Source organism: Thermothelomyces heterothallicus (assembly GCF_042370625.1).
Source record: "Thermothelomyces heterothallicus CBS 202.75 unplaced genomic scaffold P884_scaffold_37, whole genome shotgun sequence".
NCBI lineage: Eukaryota > Fungi > Ascomycota > Sordariomycetes > Sordariales > Chaetomiaceae > Thermothelomyces > Thermothelomyces heterothallicus.
In genome coordinates, this window is record NW_027192598.1 from 112,482 (window position 1) to 129,232 (window position 16,751).

The window sequence follows — 16,751 nt, forward strand, 5'->3', positions numbered from 1 at the left end:
GTGGGAGCCATGTGCGTTCAACAGAATGTATGGGGTACGGAGGCATGTATGTTATTATTATGTATTGTACAAGACGGGTTATGTGCGAATGGTGCAGCGCTTCCAACGGCTTGCCCAACAGCCAGCAATGGGCCACCTCCCCTCTCGAATGCAAATTCTTTCATCCCCCGTCGTTCTGTTCGTGATCCTCGGCCGCCACGCGCAATTCGACAGCCAGCCACCAGCATTTTGGCGAGGGGTATATAGATGGCTGAGCGGATTAGGTTGTCGCTGTGGACCGGCGGACGATTGTTTGGGGAAGATGCGAGCAGTGGGGTCCCGCTCTTTTGACGTAGCTCTGGGCTTCCCGCCCTCTGATTTTTCTTTTTGGGAGAACCCTTGCCCCGCCGGCGCCAGTAGGAATTAACTACCGAATCCCGCCAGGAACTGGCAGGCGCTACACTACGCTTACAACCCTCCAGCCCAACCACGCCAAGCCAGATCTTTCCGCCCAAGCTCCCCCACTAAGCCAGGTTCCAGAGGTGCGTGACGCCAGGCGACCCCGGCCACCTCAATTCGCGGTATAACTGGCAGCCAGCCCCGACATGCGTTGGTCAGGGCAGCTCGAGCCCGAAGGTGCATGTGTCTTGCGAATATTGGCTGCCACGGCCGCCCGCAGCGCGTGGACGAATGGCATCGTGCGACCAGCAAGCTTTTTGCGCACAGCGGCATTGAGTCCCCAGGCGGCGGTCCCGTCAATTCCACCAGGGCACCTGCTGCGGTGCACAGCAGCCCACAGCAGCCCACGGCAGCCCACGGCAGAGCACAGCAGAGCACACACCTCACCCTACGGATTCCAGGTCCAGCAACGGATTCCACTCCATCATCCCCCCGACCCCAAGTTCCCCCGGCCATCCGAGACATCTCTCGCCTCGCCTGGTGCCGACGGTCCGAGTCCAGTCCTCTCCTGCGCCCACGCTAGCTCGCACGTCCTCCACGCCTTCCACGACTCGCACGCCCCGCGCCAGCCCAACCGTTCGACATGTCGGCTCCCTACTGGGGCCAGCTCCCACCCCCCGCTGCGGGCCAAACCAGAGCCCGCCGCCTGTCCGACGACCAGGCCCAAGACCCGCTGCCAGGTCGCCGCCAGTCATTGGACGCCCCGGCCCAGGGTTCCTCGAGGTTGAACCGCATCTCAGTCCAGACTACAAAATCCGACGCGCCGACTGATTCAACCCGCAGTCCCCTTACGTCGCCAACTGCCTCGAGCTTCCACGGCCATGGTCTCACTCCCCGCCCGCCTTCCCTGCCCTACGGAGCCGACCAGTACCCCCCCGAACTGATCGAGAATCGTCGCCGACGCAGGAGCCGTGCCCAAGAACAGGACGCCGAGTATGCGTCCCTGACCGGCCCCCCGCCCCCCGCCGCCCCCGACGCACCGCGCGCTCCCCCTCCGAGCTCTCAGTACCCGTACGCCAGCGGCGCACAGCCCTCCTGCCCCCCGCAGGAACCACTCCTCGCCCGAGGAATTGGGCGCCAGGACAGCCAGAAGGAGAACGAGGGGCGCAGACACCAGAAGAACCAGCCCTCAGACCGCGCCCGCGACATGCACGAGGAATCCATCAAGTTGGCCCCCCAGAGGGTCGCCACCGATCCCGCGCCCGGCAGGATGTCTCCTCTGCCCAACGGCCGGCAGCGGAGGGTGTCTGCTGCCGAGCAGTCGCTGCAGAGGAGCGCCAGGAGGACTTCGACCACCAGCAGCTCCGCCGGCCGGCCCAAAACGTTCGCAGACGTCCGCTCACCGCTGCAGAGGCTAGAGCTGACGCTCGACAGCATCTCCAAGGGGGACAAGCGGGCGCGTGTCGAGGCGGCCGAGAGGGCTGCCCGAGAGCGGGCCGCCGCTAAGGAGGCCGCGGCCCAGCACCACCCCGACGGGAATCATCAGCAGCAGGTGCGGGCCCGCGACCGACTACCCTCGGTAGCAGCGGGAGATGCGCCCACCACACCGATCGCCCCAACGAGGCCCGCGCATCACCCCGCCGCGAAGGACGGGCCTCTCTCGCAGAACCCTCCCGACCCCACCACGGGCGGTAGCACGGCCGGGCCGGCCCCCAAGGCATCACCGCCCGACTCGCGGATTCCCGTCCCGGTCCAGTCGTCCGGCCTCCCCCAGCGCAATCTCAGCTTCCGCGACCGCGCGGCCAGAAATGACATGAAGTTACCGAACGGCCTCGAGTCCCTCCCATCGGAAGAGGCTGCTGCCCCTCCGGCGGGCCCCAACGGCCGCACCCCGCCGAGAAGTGGTAGCAACAAGTTGAAGAAGAACCCTCCGGCGGACGCATGGCCGAACCGCATCTCGGAATCGGACGAGATCTACAAGACGTGGGAGACGGCCGCCCGTAGCCCACAAGCGGCGGGCGGTCCTGCCAAAGCCGTCCCCCCTCGAGCCGCCAACCCCCCCGGGCATTACCCATCCGACCGTGCCCGAAACGCACCGACCGCGGATTCGAACTCTCTCGATGACGACTTCGCCGAGGAGTTCATGCTGTATTCGTCTGCCGGCAAATTGACCACGGCGCCGGGCCAGAGGAAGGCCGACCAGGTCCTCGGGCGTGCTCCGACGCAGACGGCCGCAACAAGCGGCGATGCGCCGACCGCCGTGTCCTTCAGGGCGATGTCCCCCCCGCCTGCTTCCTCCGACCCGGCGGCTTATCCTCGGGCAGCGCCCCCCGCAGACAACCTCGGCCCCGGGGCTCCCGCCGAATCGGGCGGCCAAGACGATGCCAATGGGACCAGGCACCACCACCACCATCACATGTCCGACATGGTTTACCACGCCCGCGATAAGTTCCAGCCCGGCCAGGGCGTGTTCAAGCCGACGACCTTCCTGGACGAATGGAAGAAGGGGACCGTCGGGGTCCTGTCGGGTAACCTCCTCGACCTCGACGAAGTGCAGCCGCCCGCAGTAGAGAAGAACACGGCATGGTGGGAGGCGCAGCAGACCCGACGGCGGAGCGACAGCCTGTCGTCGCGGCCAAAGAAGGCAGAGGCGTTCGAGGGAGAATATGACGAGAAGAGCAACGGTACGCGTACCCCTAACCAGCAGGCAGTCTACCCTAGTATCAGAGAGGTGCAGAGCGGTGACCATCTATTATTGTCCACCAGTGACTTTGGTGGTGGTCTCTCGTTCGAGCCCCAACACCTTGCTCCGCGCCGAGCAAAGGCCCGAGCCAAGCGCTGGGACGGGCTGCGTCCCTTCAGCCCGAGCCCTTCCGCGAACGACTCTCAAGACAGTCTGGGCTGCTTTTCGTTGTCAAGCAACGATGCTGCCTTTTCCCGAATCGCACTGCCATACTCTTGTACAAAGAACCCTGCTTTTTTTCAGTTTTCTCTCTTTTTTTTTTTTTTCCTCATCTTTGAAACAACTCCCCTCCAAAGACGGACGAGCTAACCTTGCTTCTTGCGTCTAGCCCCGACGAGGTTCAAGCCCCCTCTCTATCTCAAGTGCGGCCCGCTGTTGAGATTCTGTGGCATCCGGCACGAGCGGGTGCCCGCCCGGTCTGCCCGGGCCGGCGCTGTCATCGACCGTGAGATCTGGAGGGGCTCGATCATGATCGTGACGACGGATGCCGACTCGTCCTACGACATCGCCCCGATCCTGAGGTTGTTTGTCCAGCCGATCGAGCTGCTCCCGCCGCCGCCGAGGGAGGTCCAGGGCGACCTGGCGCCCGAGTACATCGACCCGATCGCCGGGCATCCCAAGCTAGGCCGTAAGGGCGAGACCCTGTACGTCCGGCCGGTCGACCACCTGGAGGAGGCCAAGGACCTCTCGAGGGACGAGACGGACGACGGGCTGTTCGAGAAGTCGAGGAGCCCGCCCGATGTCCCCCTGCCCGAAGGCGTGCTTGACCCCCCGGGCTCGTTCGCCGCCCGGAGGAAGCGGGCCGAGATAGACGGGGAGAAGGTTGGCAAGTACAAGGACATTCGCGGCTTCAGGCTGCACGCCGAGCGCGGCTACACCTTCTGGCGGTTCAACATCGAGATCGAGCTGCGCGAGAAGCAGCAGCGCATCGCCTACCGCATCAACCGGGGGCCCTCGACCGGCTTCTGGGTGCCCGCCAAGGGCCAGAGCATGAACATCATGTTCTACAGCTGCAACGGCTTCAGCCTGAGTGCGGACCCCAACCAGTTCAGCGGGCCGGACCCCATGTGGCGCGACGTGCTCAACGCGCACCAGAGTCAGCCCTTCCACCTCATGATCGGGGGCGGCGACCAGATCTACAACGACCGCTGCATGCAGGACACCACCGTCTTCAAGGAGTGGCTGATGATCAAGAACCCGCTGCACAAGCACAACGCCCCCTTCACGCCCGAGATGCAGGACGAGCTCGAGCGCTTCTACCTCGAGCGCTACGCCATGTGGTTCTCGCAGGGCCTATTCGGCATGGCCAACGCCCAGATCCCCATGGTCAACATGTGGGACGACCACGACATCATCGACGGCTACGGCTCGTACCCGCACCACTTCATGAACTCTCCCGTCTTCTCGGGTCTCGGCAACGTCGCCTTCAAGTACTACATGTTGTTCCAGCACCAGAGCGTCGTCACCGAGACGGAGAAGACGGAGCCCAGCTGGCTGCTCGGCGTGCGCCCGGGGCCTTACATCAACGAGCTCAGCCGCAACCTGTTCATGTTCCTGGGCGGCAAGGTCGCCCTGCTGGCCGTCGATGCCCGGACCGAGCGGACGCGCGAGGAGGTCGTGCGCCGGGACACGTGGAAGAAGATCATGGATCGTTGCTATGCCGAGATCGACAAGGGCGAAATCGACCACTTGCTGGTCCTGCTCGGCGTGCCCATCGCGTACCCGCGGTTGGTGTGGCTCGAGAACATGTGAGCAGGTCCTGTCGCGCTAAAGTTGTTGTGTGAAACATCTTGACTGACTTTGATGATTTTTTTTTTTTTTTCAAAAGTTTGACCTCGCGGGTGATGGACCCCGTCAAGGCGCTCGCTAAGCTCGGCATGTTCGGCGGTCTGCTGAACCGGTTCGACGGCGGCGTTGAAGTTCTCGACGATCTGGATGACCACTGGACCGCCAAGAGCCACAAGCAGGAGCGCAGCATCGTGATCGAGGACCTGCAGGATCTCGCGGCGGACAAGTCGGTCCGCGTTACCATTCTGAGGTACGCTTCCCCCGGGGGGTTCGATACTCTCTCTCTCTCTCTCTCTCTCTCTCGTGTGTGTGTGGCCCTGTGTGACCCTGGTGCTGACCCCTTTTTTTCCCTTATTAGTGGCGATGTCCATCTCGCGGCCGTCGGGCAGTTCTACTCGAATCCCAAGCTCGAGTTGGCCAAGCATAAGGACTTCCGTTACATCCCCAATGTCATCTCGTCGGCCATCGTCAACACGCCGCCTCCTGACCTCCTTGCCGATGTGCTGAACAAGCGCAACAAGGTGCATCACTTCGACAAGGAAACCGACGAGGACATGATCCCCCTCTTTGCCCACGGCGTCGACGGTAAGCCGCGCAACAACAAGCACCTCCTCCCGCATCGCAACTGGTGTGCCATCCGCGAGTACGTCCCCGGCCACACGCCACCATCCAGCCCTGGCCAGTCCACCTACGACGTTGCCTCGTTAGGCTCGGTCCCGGGCACGCCCGGCGGGGAGGTCCGCCGGAGTAGCAGCATCTTTCGGCGGCTGACCCGGTCCAAAACCGTCGGCCCGGACGGCAGACCGAAAGACCGGTCCCGGCCGCCCGTGTCTGGCGGCTTGCTGCGCTCCCTCTCGCGCCGTGCGGGAGCGGCCAGCGCGGATGAAGTCGGCAGGCCCGGACCGCCCAAGCAAGGCTTGCTCACCCGGACGTTGTCGTCCACCTCCGTTTCTGGCCGCTTCGGCGGGCTCTTCCGGCGCCGCAGCACCAGCGGGAGAGCGCGCGATGATGGCGGCATCAACGGTACCTGGGGTCCGGATACGGACGATGAGGACCCGCGGTTCCAGCGGCAGCAGGAGCAGCAGCAGCAGCATCAGTCTGAGCAGTACGGCCGCCCTGGCGGCAGTGCTGGTCCTGGTGCGGTTAATCTGCGGGGCGGCCTGGCGAGCCATCCCGGGGGCTACAACAACGAGTACGACCAGGCCGACGAGAGCCACTCCTCGGTCAGAGCCCCGTACCCGCACCCCGGCGATGACGACTACGACGACGACGACTACCGTCCGCCGGTGCCGCCCAAACCCATCATGACGGGCGGGGCGGGTGCGGGCCCAGCCGCGCAGCCTGCCTCACGGCAACCGCAGGCGCAAGAACAAGACGGCGACTTTGTCCCCAAACCCTTCCACCGCGCCCCGACGACGCTCTCGGTAAACCAGCGCAAGGCGCTCGGCGGCCGGCTGCCGGAAGACCACTTCGCCGTCAACCTGGAGGGCGCCCTGGAGGTGACGCTCAACGTGGAGATTAGCCCGCGCGACCCGGGCGGCAGCACGGTCCCGTACCGGCTGGTGGTGCCGCGGCTGTGGTACGAGTACGAGGCGGAAGAGGGCGAGGACGGACTCCACGCCGAGGGTGCAGAGCGGGAAGGAGGCGAGGCCGCGGGGGAGAAGAAGGCGGGGATCAAGAGGTTGTTAAGTCTGAAAAAGGGAGGCTGAAAAAAAAAAAAAAAAAAGAAAAGAAAAGAAAAAGAAAAGCAAGGGGAGAGGGGAGAGGTTAGGTGAGTGAGTGAGTGCGTGAGTGAGTGAGTGCGTGAGTGAGTGAGTGAGTGAGTGAGTGAGTGAGTGAGTGAGTGAGTGAGTAAGTGAGTGGGAGAGTCTGGACATGTTCAGGCTTCGGGGGAGGTCGTGTGGGTATATATCTCGATGAGTTATGAGTGATGACTTGTTGGATATGATGAGTTATGAGGCATGTATGTGCGGATGACGGATCATGACTCGGTTTCGTATGATGTTTGTCTTGTTTTGTTCAGCGTCTGTTGATCTTAATGGGGTTCAAATCTGTTCATATTGGTTTATTTGTTGTATTTTATAGAAGAAAAAAAAAGATCATTTCTGTGCAGAAACATCGAGGACGATGTGTGAGCTAAGAGCAAACAAACAAAACATTGCCTCTCTTTTCCTCTTGTGCTCTTTTACTATATAGCTTATCTCTTGCTCTTGTAACTATGGTGCACTAATTGTACAGTATATACTTGTATATAACTAGTAGTATATATCTCGAATCAGTGCTTCTTCCCAGGCAACATGGATTATGCTGACAACCTTGATACGTCAGTGTTTCTCGCTTGCTGTTTCGCTCTCTCTCCCCGCTTTGTTCTTGCCCGATTCCATGTGCATGTTCTACAACGTTACGAAAAATCCCTGACGCACTACATACACTACAGGGAGACGTCAGCCACTTCAGTGCTTGCTTCTCACTGCCGGCAGACACGGAAGCGTAAAGAGGGATCTATCCTAAGTACTCTAGTGTAGTGTAATTGATTAGAAGCCGTTGATGAGGCGCAGCCACTCTCCTTCCTTGGCTTTATCAGCTTTGTGGCTGTTCATGATTTGAGGCCACACATGACGTCATCTAATGCCCAAGCGCCCCACATCCAGCGCTCGCTTTCGCGATGCAGCCAGTTCCCTAGTGTGCCTCGAGACATATAACAGTACAGGTACCTTTCATCAGAGCAAAATATCTCGATTCAGGTGCTATTAAGAAACAAGCGAACCAAGTTGGAAGCCGTATCAGCATGTGCTCTACTTGTAAAGAATCAGCGTTGTAGATACGCGTTCGTTGTTCATAGTAGACAGAGAGCAGTAGTAGTAGGTGATAAACTGACGCCAGCCTCCACGTCAGCCCGAAACTTATCTCTGTCCCATCATAGGCACCCTAGTTCGGCCCCATGTGGAGGAGACATAATAACGAAATGATTTGCTGAAGAGCAAACATGGATTTCCCTGCTCTTGTCTTTGCTCGTCATTAGGTCAAGGTGCCTAAGGACATATTTGTATCTGAAACCGGAAAGCAAATCCGATGTTCCGTTCTTGTATCTAAATGAGTTTGATTTTTATCATCTACTCCGTACTTCCTTGAGTTGCGTTGTCCCGACTTGCAGTAAGGCGAAGCGCAGAGAACGCGTCACGCAAATTAGGTATGTACGCACGTGCCTAATACTGGACGAAGTAGAGCTGGCATTTGGCCTTCAGGTTGTTGTCATTTAGTTAGTTACGACTGCACTCTTAACTAATAACTAACCTAGGTACCTCCCTTGGTTGCGTAGACTCTAGTGCATGTTCGGTACATATGTACGGATATAATTTGTACAAATCCTCCGATGGCGATTTGCAAGTGTGGAAACCCGCCCCTGAAGGCGCCTAACACTTGCCCTTTCTGGCCGCTGCATGCTGTGGTGGAGATGTCATCCGGGGCAGCGCCCAATGCGGAATGAACGCTCTTGCCTTCGATTGCGACGCTGCAGGGATGGCACGTCTGGCGGCTTCCCTGTTGCCGCAGCGGCCCGTGTCACCCATAACTTATTTACCAGGCACTGAATCATCCGCCACAACTTGACAATTTCCAATTTCCTATTCCTCTTCTTCCCATCCAGGGATCCCGTCTGTCTGGCTGCCATCTGCTCACGACCACCGCGTCGACATCCGCCCCCAACAACACCCTATTCGATGAAGGAAGCTTCCAGTCCGCAGCCCAAATCGCATGGCCCCACTCATCGCTCGTCGAGACGACCGGATTCCAACCCGTTCCCCGTAAGCGGCCACTCGTCCGGCCCTCAACCTACCAAAACCAGCAATGGCAACCCAGCTGCTGCATCGCTCAACGGGGCGCCCGGCGACGTCGGCCTCGGGCTCGCCTCTGCCCAGTCGGCACCGGCCACGGGCACCGACGGTCGCAGCAGTGGCCGCCCCGTCAGTACACCGCCGGTTGCACGATCGGGGTCTGTCATAGGGGTGGACGCGGAAAAGCAGAGTAAAGATCAGAACGAAAAGAAACCCATCCTGGAGCGCTTCTGGGTCACGGTCAAGTCCGTCTTGGTCTCGTCCAAGATCAATGTCCTGCTTGTCTTCGTGCCCGTCGGCATCGCCGTCGCCCAGTTTCACAACTTGTCGCCCGCCATCATCTTCGCCATGAACGCGGTCGCCATTGTCCCGCTGGCCGGTTTGCTGAGCTTCGCCACCGAATCGGTGGCCCATCGTCTCGGAGACTCGCTCGGTGCGCTCCTCAACGTCACGTTTGGCAACGCCGTAGAGTTGATCATCTTGTAAGCTGGATGTCCGGCCGACGTATTGCATTCCGCGCGCTAACACTAGACAAGCATGTACGTCGTTGCTGCAACCAAACGCTTCAGCCCTCGACTCCCGCTCCCATGGTGCATCTGGCACTTAAGTCGTACAACCGCTAACTAGTCTGTAGCATTGCCCTTGTCAAGAACGAAATCCGCATCGTCCAGGCCTCGCTCCTCGGCTCCATCCTGGCCAACCTGTTGCTCATCCTGGGCATGTCCTTCTTCCTCGGTGGCTTGCGGTTCCGTGAACAGGTCAGTTGTTCGGTTCCTTTCTCTGGCCCAACTGCATGACTGACCCAGAAAAATCAGATCTACAACAGCACCGTGACCCAAATGAGCGCCTGTCTGCTGAGTTTGAGCGTCATCAGTCTTGTCCTGCCGGTACGCTTGAACATTCAGAAGGTCTTCATTTGCGCAGATTGTCCACTGACATCACGACTCAGACCGCGTTTCACGCATCGTTTCGCAACAACGACCTTGCCGATAAGGAGTCCCTCAAGGTCAGCCGTGGCACGAGCGTGGTGAGTAGATAGGGTCCCCTTCTGGGCTGTTGGCACACGAGGGCTAACGTTGTCAGATTCTTCTGCTGGTGTATATCCTCTACCTGCTTTTCCAGCTGATTTCACACTCGTACCTCTACGAGTCGACGCCCCAGCACATCATTGATGAGGAAGCAACGCCCGGCCCGGCGGCCAACTGGCTCGACTCGTCCAGCTCCAATAGCAGCTCATCGGGCGACTCGGACTCGTCAGACTCGGACCACTCCCGGAACACCATGTCGAAACGGATGCGGCGGGTAATGCATCGCCGACGCCGGTCGAGCGCCGTCTCGTCCGAGACTGGCGAGCTTAGCCACGCCTCTCCCACCACACCTTCAGTGGATGATCCCAACGCGGAGGATGCTTCCTCTCACCCTCGTGTACTTCACCAGCAGTCGAGCAGCGGCGCCAGCGAGGAGACTGAGGACCGGAGGGGCCATGGGAAGCGTCATCGCCGTCGGTTGCCGAGACGGAAGCATCGCAAGCACAGGCACAGGCACATATCCGAAAGCCCCGAGGCTGTGGTCGAGGAGAACAATAATGCTGCGGCCTCGGCTCATGAACCCCGCCGGGTCGACTTTGCGCCGGATACTACCATTCAGCAGCAGACCACACCCGGAGAGCCGCGGACCCGAAGCCCTTTCCAAGGCCTGCGCAGCATGTCTTTTCGGCCTGTCGTTAGCAGCCTCGCGCCGTCCGTCTTCACGCAGCCGCCGGAGACCAGCATGCCAGCCATCCCTGCCGGACCGGTCCCTCGCGTACGCTACGGCATCCGCAGGACCAATTCTCTCCCCGACCGGCTGAACCAGTATTATCGCCCTCCCGGCGCCATGATGCCCTCGCAGATCCCGCTGGCGCATCGTCCCATGGTGACCATCACGGAGGAGGAGCATGCGAACCACATGTCGCGTACGGCGGCCGTGATCTTGCTCCTCGCCTCCACCGCCCTGGTCGCCGTGTGCGCCGAGTTCATGGTCGACTCGATCAATGGGCTGGTCGAGACGAGCAACGTCAACGAGGTTTTTATCGGTCTCATTATCTTGCCCATTGTCGGCAACGCGGCCGAGCACGTCACAGCCATCACGGTGGCCATGAAGAACAAGATGGATCTCTCGATTGGCGTCGCCGTCGGCAGCTCGATTCAGATTGCCCTCTTTATCACGCCGTTGGTGGTCATCATCGGCTGGGCCATGAACCGCGATATGTCGCTCTACTTCACCCTGTTTGAGACGGTCTGCCTGTTTGTGTCGACGTTTATCACCAACTTTTTGGTGCTCGACGGCAGGAGTAACTACCTGGAGGGCGCTCTCCTGATGTCGACGTACGTCATCATAGCCGTGGCCTCCTTCTTCTATCCGGAGGTGAAAGATGCCAGCGCTTGGGGCGCTTAGTCACAGACCGATACGTTGCGATAGGGCTTCAGAGGGGCAGAGTCCGCCAGTGCTAGGTACCTTATTTAGCTATTTTCGTCCAGCTGGACGTGAATAATAGATATTCTTGTTTGCTGGCGTCGATCCAAATACAATTTCTCTCTGGAGCAAAGTGGCCCAGTCTCGCAGGATGTGATTACGTTAGACGTTGCACCCTGAGGGTTTCAAACAACCAAGCGCGGCTACCACGTCGCCTTCGAGAAGATGCAAGAGAAGCCTGCACTGCAGCGGTGGCGCCAACATTTGCGTATCATATCTAAACCAATGGTTTTTGCATAGTATACAAAATAGTGAGCCCATTTGGCGTAGTTGTTACTCGATGAGCAAGCAAACGGAAGCCTAGGAGTTCTGGACTAGTCGCACCTGGATCAAGTAGGTATAGTACAGTTTACGGATAGATGGACGTCAATTTGGGGAGGAGCGCCTCCGGGCAGTGCTTTGCGGGGTAAGAGGCCGCCAATCGCGGGGGCATCAGCACAGCGGATGGGGGAGCCCCATCTGGAAGGCAAGGTGCAGTGCAAGCAATCCGTAGTGGTTGTAGTTAGAAGTTATTGGGGTTGCTAGCACCTTCTTGGCGGAGTGACACAGCCTTCTTGGGCGGGTCACATCATTCATTGCAAAGATCCATCAGCATCATAACACCCATCAGAGGATCCCATAGTCCCGAGTCACCCCAATTCACCCCAATTCACCACGAGCACCACACACTCTGTGTTGCCTGGATGGAAGCGGTCTGGGAAGAGCTACCGAGATTTTCTTGGGACTAACTCAGGGTTTATGTGGCTTGCTTACGCCGCCCTAACCACAAACTCGCTCCATTCTTCTCATTCGGCATTTGAACTCGATTCTCAAAATAAACGACCATCAACGTTGATTACTACCACAACAAGAAGAACACTTATAATATAGTATTGTAACGAAAGGGGTTCTCGCTTTCCCTCGGCCACCGAATTCTCCATTAGTCCGACATAATACAACAGTCCAGTCGAAGGAGACATGTGTTTCGGCAGCAAGAAAGACGTCGGCGATGGCGAGGCGCCGCGGCCTGTACAGAACCAGCAGCAGCAGGATGCGCCAGAGCACAAGATAGCGAGTGTGCCGCCACAGTACCACCGGCAACAGCAGCAATCGCAGTTTCAGCAGCCCGCGGGCCCTCCGCCGTCGCACCGGCCACCGGCGAGCTCGGGCGGTGAGGATTATGCTCCCCCTCCTGGTCCTCCTCCGGGCCAACGACACGGCGATGACTATGCCCCTCCCCCCGGCCCGCCTCCCGGCCGGAGACCCGCGGAGGCTCCCCCGGTTCCCTCGAACGGGCCTGGCGACGATTTCGCGCCGCCTCCCGGCCCGCCCCCGTCCCACCGATCTCAGCACGGCAGCGATGACTTTGCTCCTCCCCCGGGGCCGCCTCCGGGACATGGCGCCTCCGGTGCGGAGGACTATGCCCCCCCGCCGGGCGCTCCCCCGTCTCATCAAAACAGCCTGAGCTACGTAGCACCACCACCCGGCCCGCCGCCCGCTGACAACAAACCCCAGCATGACTGGTGAGCCTCCCCTCTTCATCTGAGCCCACTTCGCTAACACGGCACAGGGAGGCTGTCGTGCCAGATACGTCCCTCTTCCCGCCTCCGCCCAGCTTCTTCTCCGGCTTTGACCGCTCGCCGGCCAACAATGCCACCGAGGCCGAGGCCGAGGCCGGCGAGCAGTGGTGCGCCCAACACCCGCTGATCGCTCCCATAACCCTGGACGGCCACGCCGTCGCCGCGCTCAACGCCCATAATCCGCGCCTCATGCAGCCCGACGTGTATCGCGGCACCCTCACCTGCACCGCCCCGGGAGTCTGGGAGGGACGCACCAACTCGCAGGCGACCGACTCCACGTAAGCGCCCTCCCCCCCAAAAAAAACCCAAACCCCTTTGCTGGAGTATTGTTCCAAATTTGCCGTTAGAGTCACTCATAACTGACCTCCCCTCCCCACCCCCCCGTTTCCAGCATAATCGCCTATCCGCCGCTCTACAGCGTCATGCTGCACTCTCCCCTGGCGCCGAGCAACCCGGCGCGCCGCAAGACGATCTACTACGAGGTCCAGCTGACGCAGGCGAACCCGCGGCGGGACATCTGCCTGGCGATGGGGTTCACGGCGCTCCCGTACCCGTCCTTCCGCATGCCGGGCTGGCACCGCGGCTCGCTGGCGGTGCACGGCGACGACGGGCACAAGTTCATCAACGACCGCTGGGGGGGCAAGTCCTTCACCACGCCCTTCGCGCGCGGCGAGCGCCTCGGCATCGGCATGACCTTCTGGGACGCCGGCGGCGGCCGCGTCGAGGCCGACGTCTTCTTCACCCGCCAAGGCCGCGAGGTCGGCCGCTGGAACCTGCACGAGGAGACGGACGCCGAGCAGGACCTGCCCGTCACGGGGCTCGAGGGCTACCACGACCTGAGCTGCGCCATCGGCACCTGCGGCGAGACCGGGTTCCAGGTCATCTTTGACCCGGCTAGGTGGCTGCACCGGCCGGCGGGTTACTGACGAGATTGTAGGATTAGGGGAGAGGATTTTTTTTTTTTTTTTTTTGGCCCCCCCCCCCCCCCCGGGGGGGGGGGGGGGGTGTTGTTGGGGTCGGGCAGCAAAACAAACCGGGTTCGGAACTTTGGAAGGTTTGGCAAGTTCGTCGATCGTAGCGTATTGGAATGGAATGGTAGCGGTGTGTAGTAATAGTGGTTCCGCAAAGTGCTCGTTGGTGTAATGATTCGACTATACCTCGTCTCTTTTTCCTCTCCTTCATCTCCTCCTCCTCCTTCTCTTTCTCTTTTCTTGTTCGTCTTCTTATACAATACGTGGGTATCTCAAGTTCAATCATCCAGCCCTCCCCACTCGTCCTCTTCCTCGTTCCGGTCGGAAGACTTATCTCCCTTCCCTCCATCTCCACCTCCACCTCCACCTCCGCCTCCGCCACCGCGTTTTCCCTCTTCTCTCCGTTGCCTCTTGCGCCGCTTGCTCGCCTCGATCGCCTGCGCCCGCTTATGCTCCCTCCGGCGCTCCCACGAGCTCTTGGTCGTGATGGAGGCCTTGCCGCCGGTCCGGCGCGACTCGACGCCGCGCACCTTGAGCTTGCGCCTATCCTCCTTGGCCACGTCGGGCAGGGCGTCCAGGAGCCACTTTTGCACGGCGGCGGCGTCGGTGGCGGCCTTGCCGGCCTGCTTCTCGCTCGCGGCGATCACGTTGGCGACGCTCTTGACGAAGGGGATGTCGTCCTTGGTGTAGAAGGTGACGGCGACGCCGCCCTCGCGGCCGGCGCGGCCGGTGCGGCCGGCGCGGTGGACGTAGGCGGCGGCCGAGGTGGGCACGTCGTAGTTGACGACGCCGTTGACGCCGGCAAAGTCGACGCCGCGGGCCAGCACGTCGGTCGTGATGAGCACCCAGACCTCGCCGGCGCGGAAGCGCGCCATGATGCGGGAGCGCGCCGCGTCCGTCATGGACGAGTGCAGCACCGCCACGCGCGCCGAGCCGCCCGCCTCGATCGGGATGTCGTACTTGAGCTCGTCGTGCAGCGCCTGGGCACGCTCGATGGTCTGCGTGAAGACGAGGAACGGCGGCCGCAAGGGCGGGCCCGAGTCGGCCGACGAGGCCGGGTGCAGCAGCTGGCGCAGGGCCAGCAGCTTGCCCTGCTCGGTGGCCGTGTAGGTGAGCTTGTGCGTGATGTTGGGCACCGCCGTGTCCTTGAGCCCGACGACGAGTCGGATCAGGGGCCGCGGGGCGCCGCTGCCGCCCTGCCGGGAGGCCCGCCTCGAGAGCTGCTTGATGACGAGGGCCTCGATGCTGGAGGCCATGGTGGCGGACCAGCAGGTCAGGCTGACGTCTCGGTGGGTGCAGGCGCGCCAGATGGCCATGGTCTGCTTGCGGAAGATGGGGTCGAGGAGGACGTCGGCCTCGTCGAGGATGAGGGACCTGACCGTCGGCAGGACCTTGCGGGCGCCGGACTTGTCCAACTTGCCGGTCAGGAAGTTGAGAAGGATCTTGGGCGTCGTCACGAGTATGTCGACCCTCGCGGGCGGCTTGACCCGGTCGTTCGCTCTTCTGTGCTCCCGATCCGACCCTTCGCTCTCCTCATCCTCGCTCTCGCTCTCGTTCTCACTCTCACTCTCACTCTCGCTCTCGCTCTCGCTATCCTCCTCTCTCTCGCTCTCTTTTTCCTCGTCCTTGTTGTTCTTTGGCCCCTCCGCCGCCGCCGCCGCATCCTCCGCCGCCAGCCGCAGGTTCCGCTTCATCAGCACCACCCTCACGCCCGTGCCGATCGCAAGCTTCCTCCCCTCGCTCACGATCTGGGTCGCCAGCTCCCTTGTCGGCGCGACCACTACTGCCTCGAGCACGTGCTCGTCGTTCGACCGCTGCTGCTCCGCGCGACGCCTCAGGACGCCGTCGATGGCCGGGATGAGGAAGGTGATGGTCTTGCCGCTACCGGTAGGGGCGACGGCGAGGAAGTCGACCCCGTCGGCCACATCGGGGAGGCCAGCACTCGTGGATTTCTTGAGCGCCGTGGCTGGCCGGAGCAGAAGCGGCAGGCTGCCCATCTGAACCTCGGTCGGCACGCGGAAGCCCTGGGCGGAGATGTTCGCTGCTACTTGCTGCGAGACATCGTAGACATGCCGCAGCTCGCCAAAGGAGGTCAGAGGTTGTGGGAAGATCTGCTTCTTGTGGTCCTCCTTCTTTTCCTCGCCCTTCTTGTCCTCGGCCTCCTTCTTTTGCTTCTTGCTCATCTTCTCCTCCTCCTTCTTCTTTTTCTTCTTCTTGTTATCCGTCGACTCACCCACCTCTGCCTCTACCTCCGCCCCAGTCTCCGCTTTTGCCTCGGCCTGCCTCCCTCCGGTGAGTACAGTAAACTTGAGACGGTGCGAGCGCAGGATCTGGCGGCACTCGTCCTCGTCCAGCAGCTTGACCTTGCGCTTCTTGGGCGCGTCTTGCTCGGCATCGGCCGGGGCGGCTTCCGTGGCGGGCTTCTTGGGGGCAAAGTAGTCGACATCGCTCAAATCCTCCTCTCCGTCGTCGTTCCCTGCCTGTTCATCCAGGGTGTCCCTTCTCCTCTTCCTCTTCTTGCCCCGGGCGCTGACCGGGTCGTGGAACAACTGCGGATGCGGGAGGGCGCCAGCCGAGGGGAGTTGTTGGACCGCAGCTCCAGGAACCTGAGCTTTGTTTTTCTGGCTGGGCTTGATGCCACGAGACAGGACCTTAAGAATGTCCATGGCGGAGCGTGTGAAAAAAAAAAAAAGAAAAAAAAAAAAAAGGATGCACGCTTTGCTGGAAAGCCTGCGTTTTCTCGATGGGCTCGGCCAATGTGAATTGTAATTCTCGGTAATTTTTTGGGAATCCTCAAGAGTTCGATAAGAAAACTTCTGCCCCACACAGATGGTGCTCTGGTCTGGCCCTTTCGATAGTTACTTAACTGATCGGTGGGGCTACCGCATGTAATAGTACAGTACTTGTAATTACCGTACGGAGAGGTACGTACTGTTGAATCAGCCCCTTCTTCTCCCCTTGACGA

At 60.7% G+C, this 16,751-nt stretch overlaps 4 protein-coding genes across 4 annotated transcripts; 3 read left to right on the forward strand and 1 right to left on the reverse strand.

Moving 5' to 3' along the window:
* Positions 1-1,021: 1,021 nt before the first annotated feature.
* P884DRAFT_211579 (uncharacterized protein) lies at positions 1,022-6,618 on the forward strand (the record flags this gene model as incomplete). Its single annotated transcript, XM_069439103.1, has 4 exons — positions 1,022-3,338; positions 3,450-4,869; positions 4,950-5,159; positions 5,268-6,618. 4 exons carry the CDS (start codon positions 1,022-1,024, stop codon positions 6,616-6,618), a joined length of 5,298 nt encoding a protein of 1,765 aa, XP_069293700.1.
* A 2,001-nt stretch (positions 6,619-8,619) lies between these two features.
* P884DRAFT_287984 (Sodium/calcium exchanger protein-domain-containing protein) lies at positions 8,620-11,310 on the forward strand. The gene is made up of 5 exons (XM_069443910.1): positions 8,620-9,224; positions 9,374-9,500; positions 9,558-9,629; positions 9,692-9,769; positions 9,826-11,310. The coding sequence occupies exons 1-5, from the start codon at positions 8,629-8,631 to the stop codon at positions 11,176-11,178; spliced, it is 2,226 nt and encodes a 741-aa protein (XP_069293701.1). The 5' UTR covers positions 8,620-8,628; the 3' UTR covers positions 11,179-11,310.
* Positions 11,311-11,879: 569 nt separating this feature from the next.
* Positions 11,880-13,785, forward strand: P884DRAFT_232198 (uncharacterized protein). The gene is made up of 3 exons (XM_069439845.1): positions 11,880-12,758; positions 12,806-13,093; positions 13,207-13,785. Exons 1-3 carry the CDS (start codon positions 12,214-12,216, stop codon positions 13,739-13,741), a joined length of 1,368 nt encoding a protein of 455 aa, XP_069293702.1. The 5' UTR covers positions 11,880-12,213; the 3' UTR covers positions 13,742-13,785.
* Positions 13,786-14,038: 253 nt separating this feature from the next.
* P884DRAFT_287986 (P-loop containing nucleoside triphosphate hydrolase protein) lies at positions 14,039-16,478 on the reverse strand (the record flags this gene model as incomplete). The annotated part of the gene is made up of 4 exons (XM_069443911.1): positions 16,024-16,478; positions 14,947-15,978; positions 14,117-14,766; positions 14,039-14,057 (listed from the first exon to the last, which is right to left on the reverse strand). The coding sequence occupies exons 1-4, from the start codon at positions 16,450-16,452 to the stop codon at positions 14,039-14,041; spliced, it is 2,130 nt and encodes a 709-aa protein (XP_069293703.1). The 5' UTR covers positions 16,453-16,478.
* Positions 16,479-16,751: the final 273 nt, after the last annotated feature.